A 7416-nucleotide genomic window follows, 5' to 3' on the forward strand; every position below is an offset into this window, starting at 1 on the left:
GGTTGTGAGCCACCATGTGGTTGCTGGGATTTGAACTCTGGACCTTCGGAAGAGCAGTCGGGTGCTCTTACCCACTGAGCCATCTCACCAGCCCCCAGGGAGAACTATTAACAGTGCGAAGCTTGTCCCTCCATCTACTCAGAAATCATGATGTCACAGTTGGGAGGGTTAGGCTTAAGACAGTGTACTGCTGCTCTACTGAGTCAGTAGGCGATGTGTGACTTAGTGAGCCCAGAGCAGCAGAGTGTTAAGTTTAGACACCCAACAGAGGCACCTCTGATCAGAGTAGGCTGCAGGACTTGTGTTAGTCTCTGTGTCTCTGTCTCTCCTTTCTTGCCTCTCTTCTCCCTCCCCTTCCCCATCCTCTCTTGTCTTCCCTCCTTTCTCAGTAGGTTTTCAGAGTATACCCTGGGTGGCTTGAAATTCCCTTTGTGGCCAGCCTGGCCTTGAACTCACAGAGATCCACCTGACTTTGGCTCTGGAGTGCTGGAATCAAAGGTGGGCTCCACTGTGCCTAGGTTTCATCTTAATCTTAAGACTATTAAAAGAACCTTCATGCTACTTGATTTTTAGCCAAGTGTGTATATTATGTTGATTAAAAGTAAAATATAATTAACATGGATGCACTATTATTCATCAAACTAGAAGATTTGTTTGACCAAATATGTTTATACCCTTTACTTATAAAATATAGTAAAGTCATATATATATGTGGAGAGAGAGAGAGAGAGAGAGAGAGAGAGAGAGAGAGAGAGAGAGATTTTTTGTTTTGTTTTCTAAGACAGGGTCTCCTTAGCCTAAAACTGGCCTCTTAATCTTTTGCCTCCACCTTCCAAAGAGAATTTGCTTTGGGTCCTCACTGAGAAACATAGCCTAGACATCCCAAGGGGATGGACCAGATAAGGAGCATCATTATGATGTGCAGGGTAGCCTGCAGTGTGCATGTACATAGTGTATTGAGTCTGGAAGAGGCTGATGAAGATGAGGGTGGAGGGGGTTGGGTCCTGCAACAAAGCCTGGACCCCAAACTCCCAAATGTCAGCTGTAGATGAAAGGTGGACTCTATGACATTTCAACCCAAGATGCTGCCCATGACCTATGGCTGGAAACCCTGACCTACTTTCCTTTCAGAGTGTCTTAGCTAGGGATTTTACTGTTACGAACAGATACCATGACCAAGGCAACTCTTAGAAGGACATTTAATTGGGGATGGCTTACAGGTTCAGAGGTATAGGCCATTATCATCAAGGCAAGAGCATGGCAGCATCCAGGCAGGCATGGTATAGAAGGAGCTGAGAGTTCTACCTCTTCATCTGAATGCTGCTAGTGGAAGACTGGCTTCCAGGCATCTAGGACCAAGGTCTTAAAGCCCATACTCACACTGACACACTTCCTCCAACAAGGCCACACCTACTCCAACAAGGCCACACCTCCTAATAGTGCCATTCCCTGGGCCAAATATATACAAACTACTACACAGACCTAGTTTGGATTGTGCTTTCTCCAGTCATTCTTGATGCAAAGTGTTCATTTGTGTCCCAACGCCGATGTAGTACTCATGCAGGAGTGCTGTCCTTAACTGGTGCGGAGTCCTCTCAGAAATGATGAAGCAGATCAGTGTGCTGTGTCAAGGCTTCTGTACATTATTTCCACTGTTGAGACCACTCTTAGGATACTTCAGTACTCCACGGATGAGTATATTGGGTCTTTGAATGAGGCTATCCATTGGACCCACCAGAGTGTACCTTCCAATTTGCAGTCCAACATGGCCCAAGCTCATTCAACCTCTGCTGCTTGACCTGTCAGTTGCCTGGCTGGAGTCACTGGACCTTAGTGAACCCTGACTGCAGAGGAACAAATAGGAGTAAAAGGTTGTGAGACTTACCATGGACACATGTGTCCTTCTTGTAGGGCAGTAAAGTGCTGTTTGCTGTTGTGATCAGTTCCACACCAGACAGATGGACCAAGCCAGAGAACTGGCCAGTGAATGAGAGGCTGTGGGCTGTATTGGCCAAACTTGTGAAACAGACTGTCCCTGTTGCTCCAGCATGACAAGCTGTGCTGAAAAAAATACAAGATTCCGTTGTGGAGGGCCCACCAGACCTTTCACCAGACTCACCCACCTCCCTTCTACCCACTCCCACCCCAGTCCCTCCATCCAAAGCGTTCCCTCTACCAGATTCCTGCCTCCTCTTGACCCACTGCCATGGTGGGTGCCTGCCCCTATTTTTACAAGAGATTGAACTCCAAATTTAAAATAAATCCAATCTAAAATTTTAGAGCCCCATTTTTGTTAATTAGTTCTACTGTGGTGTATTTCTTAAATCTACAAATTGTTTTCAAATTCGTAATTCCAAATTCATGAAATCCATCCACCCATCCAGGTCTGTCCCATTCCTGATAGAATCCAGTAGCTGCCTTTCTTTCTTCCAAAATGGCCCATGCTCTCATGGGCAGGCACAACAAGGTCACTGGGGCTTTAGCAGTTTAGCCCACACATTCTAATGCAGTACGCTGCAACTCAGACAAGGATCTGCTGTGCCCAAACAGAGCTTAGGTGTCAAGTTCAAGCATGAAATACACTTTCAACACTGATCAGGTGACCTCTTTTATTTTGTTATATTAATTGTATGGGAGGGGAAGTATGAAACTGTCCAGAATTCCCAAGTTGCTTTGAGGTCTCTGAGCACCTTGTTTGTATGGTGTAAGCCTGTAGATGACAGCACATAGCACATAAACCTGGGTCCTCTTATCTACTTCTCTTCTGCTTCTCCTGTTACCTTTTATGTTTTGTTGTGTTTTGAGGTGGCGTCTCATTGTATAGCACTGGCTGGCCTAGAGTTTTGTCTGTACTCTAGACTGGCTTTGAATTTGCAGCAGTGCTTCTGCCTCTACCTCCCAAGTGCTGGAATTACAAGCATGCACCCAGTGCCTGGCCCATCAGTGGCTTTTCTCCTCTAGGCTGCTTTAGAGGGCAGTCCTTCTGAGGCTGTTTGCTTGTACACAGTACTCTTCTCATCCTGCAAGAGTTCAAAAGCTATTGCTGGAAAGAACAGTTTAGTCTTTTGTGTTTGTGTACATCTTGGCAGTGGCTCCCATGATTGCTGCTGCTTGAGTGTGGTGCCTGTTGATGAATAGTTTTATGTCTAAATTGTAAAGAATCTGGACAATTTATAAGCATTACTCACTTTGAGATGATTCTAGAGGATAAGGTCATTGCCATAAAAGCAGGCCATTAGTAGTTGTCATTAGCATTTAAAAATAAGCTTACATCCTATCGTGAAGTCCAGCACATGTGAATAAATGTCTGACTTGTATTAAAGAGTATTCAAGGATGTGGTTAGAATTTCAAAATGCCTTTTAATGTGTAGTTCTTGGCATTAAGCTGTCAATCTGTATGTAGCCCTGTGATCTGATATGCTATATGATTGACTTCATTATAATCTGATCCAAGACCCTTGAACTTTGTGAATGGTAGCAGAACAGGCAGCACTGCATCATTTGTGTACTGGTGGCACCCCTCTCAGTGTTACAGTTGGCATCATGGAATCATGGAGAGGTTGGCGGGATCAAGACAGCGCTAGTCAGCATGTGGGCTCTCACAGAAAAACGGTCTCCCAGGATCAGGAAAGTATCCAGTTGGTACCCTTGCCTCCTGGGCACTCTGGTCCTTTTCTCCAGAAGATTGAATAGCGTGAGTTCTGAAAGTCCCCTGGGTACTTGTAAGGCCTGTTCTGGCAGCAAAGTAGGTCCACTTGGCTTCAACACAGACACATTTTTGTGTTGATTAGCACAAAAAGTGTGTGACATCCTGGCTGAGAGGCCTGTCACAGGCACAGACGTGGCACTCTTGATTACATCCTAGCAATCATCATTGTAGGGTAGCCTAGCAAGGATCCCATCCTGTCCCCCATCCTTCCCTGCTTTTCTTTCTTTCTTTCTTTCTTTCTTTCTTTCTTTCTTTCTTTCTTTCTTTCTTTCTTTCTTTCTTTCTTTCTTTCTTGTTTTTTGTTTAAAGGTTTTCTCTGTATAACCCTGGCTGTCCTGGAACGTTCTTTAGACTAGTCTGGTCTGCAACTCAAAGACCTGTCTGCCTCTGACTCCCAAGTGCTGGGATCAAAGGCACATGCCACCAGTGCCCAGCTTTTCTTTTTTTTTTTTTTTTTTTTTTTGGTTTTTCGAGACAGGGTTTCTCTGTATAGCCCTGGCTGTCCTGGAGCTCACTTTGTAGACTAGGCTGGCCTCGAACTCAGAAATCTGCCTGCCTCTGCCTCCCGAGTGCTGGGATTAAAGGTGTGCGCCACCACGCCCGGCTCAGCTTTTCTTTTCTTTTGGAACCAGAGTCCCTTAGCCAAGATTTTCTCTAAAACAGGTGATAACTTTTGTCATGAATCTAGCTATCCGGTACTGTCTGCTTAGAAGCCAAGAGGCCAAACTTTGGAACCAGGCATACCCTGACTGAGTGCATGTCTTCTGGTTTCCACCATGTGACCTTCTGGAGTGTCTGTTCTCACATGAAGAATCTGGGTCATGATATAACTTTCCTCACAGGATTAGGGTGCACGCACCCCCTGGGTGTCAAGGCACATGGAGTACTTTTCAGAGAACCATCTTCAGACAGTCAGCCTTCAAGTGCAGGGATGGGGACCAGACTTTAGTTATGTGACATTATTTCATAAGTTTATTTTTCCCTTGTCATTGGAACTTGAGTTTTTATTAGATTTGTTGTAGTTGGGGTCCCTGTTTCCCACCAATTTAGTGCCAGTAGTCCACTGTTGTGACCATTGCTTAGTTAAAATCTTGTTGGTAACCTCGAGCTAGCGTTTAGGAAAACATAAAAACTCACCGTGAAATGGATTCAAACATTGATTACCTGTGGCACCAAAAACAGGGGGAAATTCTTGTAAAAATGAGGTCAGGGAGGACCGCCATTGTAGCCCACAATGAACACGCACCATAGAGACATTTCCCTAAGCTTAAACTCAGAACTCCAGGTCTAAATGGATGGTTGGAGCGGCGTCCGGTATTCCTGTGGGTTCCAGCCCTGACTGTTCACATTCCTCAGACACCCACTTTAGGCTTAATCACAGTCGCTCCTCGAGTATAAACGAGACCAGTCTTGGTAACTTGAGAGGAATTTGCATTTCCACCGACCTTCCCGGACACGCGGCAGGGGCTACGCCAGCGCCGCTACGCAGCTAGGGAGGGCGTGGAGTCTTCCCTTGGCCTGGAAGGGGTTAAGGGACGGCTGGGGCGGGGCGCAGGGCCCTTTGTTACCGGCCTAGGCGGGAGGCGGGACGCGGGCCTGGGCGCGGGCCGGGCTGGGAGCGCAGCGAGCGCGGCCTGGCGGGGCTGGGGGCCCGGGGTGGTGGGGCCTTCGCCGTGGCCACGGGACCATGTTGGAGATCTGCTTGAAGTTGGTGGGCTGCAAATCCAAGAAGGGGCTCTCTTCGTCCTCCAGCTGCTACCTGGAAGGTAAATCCTGGCCTGGGCGCGGGGCCCACCAGGACTGTCCTGCCCGCCCGCGCCCTGTGTGTTCTAAGTGCCCAGTCTTCTCCCTCTGAGGCCTCTTCGGGTGCTGGTGGCTCATTCGGACTTCTAGAAAGAGAGAGAGAGCCGCGGCTCTGGCGCTGGCGAGGCCCAAGCGTATAGTGTGGCTCCTGCCCAGAAAGTTTGAAAAAGCCAGCGCCACAGGCCTTAAGGTCCTTGTGAGCCCACGTTGTGGCGTTTCCACTGCCAACTGGGAATTGTATGTCACAAAGGTGGACCTACACCAAGTGCCGCGTACAAAGGGATCCCGCTCTACCATTTATGGGTACAGAATTTCATGTGAACTTTCCACCCCCACCCCCACCTTTCTGCAGACCATGAAGAGGTCTTGGGGATTGTCTCTTTTTAGAAGGGAAAGAATGGTTTTGCTTGTATTTCCAGGAGTTTTGAGAGCGTCCAGTTTGATGCTTGGTGAGGGAGCCCCTCATGTTTTGTTCTTTGCATAAACTTAGAGCCAGGAGCCTGCTGCTTTTGCCTGCTTTACCCTGCTCCTCCAATTCCATGCCTCCTTCCTGTTGTCTATAGTGTTTGGGTCTAAAACGATGGCAAGGGAAAAGGGTGAGTGGAGGGTGCTAGGGACTCGGCTGTGGCCAGGCCTGTTAGAGTATAGCTGACCTTTGTGGGGACTGCTGCCTTCCTCGGCAGGGCAGAAGCACTCACAGATGTGTGGTGCCCTGGCTTTTCTGGCTGTTTCCTGTGAGAGTTAAGATAGGAGTAAAAATGTGAAGTTTTCTTCAGAACAACTTGGATTTCTACTGTTTTGAATTGTAAAGAATTGAAGGCTTTTCAGTATCTAACCTGCTTCCCCGACCCCCCTTCCAAGTCTTTGACTCAAAGACCTACAGGGCCCCATATAACCCATCTCAGACTTAGGTGCCCAGCACAGGTAGAGTGTGTTCTCCCTTTGCTATAAGGGAGTATAAGCGACTTCGCTATAAGTTGCAGTATGATTCCAGCCCCTCCGGGGATTTCAGGGCCTGGATTCCTGAGAGGAGCTTGGTGTGGATGGCATGAGCTCAGGGCCTACCACTTAGAGGGAGGGAGATGGTTTATTTGTCCCCAGAGTTGGCATCTGAGCGGCCAGAATCATCCTCAGTTAATGCGTTGCTTATTTTTTCCAAGTTGCTCCACACTCTCCGCACATTTCTCCTCCCATCTGTATCCAGTTAGTGAGAGGCACTATCTCCATTCTGAGGCCGCTGGAGGCGGGGATGGATGGACTTCTGTAACTGCAGAGCTGGGGCATGTCACAGCTTTGCTAAGGTATCAGCTTGTTCCTGGGGTAATGTGGGACTTAGTGCAGAGCTGTTGGTTTAATTCTTGCTTTAGAGGGGGGAAAAAAATCCATTCTTATTCCAGCATAATCCTTAAGGTGAATTCTAGCGTTGCCAAGTTCCAAAGGAGTGCTGTTCTCACTTTGGTTTTGTAGGCCTTCTCCAGGAAGGTGTCTCTCTAGGAGCTCTTTCTGTTCACTGAGTTCGAAAAGGTAGAAGGAATTCTTGTTGTGTAGCTGACGGAATCAAGCCAGCCTTGGTGTAATTATGTCTTGAAGACGGAAGTGCTGTCTGTCTCTGGGGAAGAGAGCTGTTGCCAGAATCTGGGGAAGTAATCTGGGCCTTCATTTCTTGCTTACATCCTAAATCAATCAATCAGTTCATGACACCCACCCAGAGGCCTGGGCCTCACAGGCCAGGAAGAGAATTGAGTATGGTGAATTTTCCATTATTACCAAATGCATGCTCCCTGCTCCTGTGCAGAGAAGCATGGTCAGCACAGACAGCAGCAGCAGTTAGATGGCCTTAGTGGGCCAAGCATTGTCTGCATTCCACATGCCCTCACTTCCTGACTTCTTTTTTTTTTTTTTTT

General features: G+C 47.6%; 1 protein-coding gene across 3 annotated transcripts in view; it reads left to right on the forward strand.

Annotated features, from left to right (window-relative positions):
- Abl1 (ABL proto-oncogene 1, non-receptor tyrosine kinase) overlaps positions 1-7416 on the forward strand; it is a 112328-nt gene that overhangs the window by 64048 nt on the left and 40864 nt on the right. Inside the window, exon 1 of one of the 3 annotated variants that reach the window (XM_021155766.1) lies at positions 5295-5475. The exons of 1 other annotated variant lie outside the window; for it this stretch is intronic. In XM_021155766.1, the coding sequence (XP_021011425.1) occupies positions 5397-5475 (79 nt within the window). In that variant the 5' untranslated portion in view covers positions 5295-5396. One more of the 3 variants, XM_021155767.2, reaches the window with a different exon arrangement.

Source organism: Mus caroli, chromosome 2 (assembly GCF_900094665.2).
Source record: "Mus caroli chromosome 2, CAROLI_EIJ_v1.1, whole genome shotgun sequence".
NCBI lineage: Eukaryota > Metazoa > Chordata > Mammalia > Rodentia > Muridae > Mus > Mus caroli.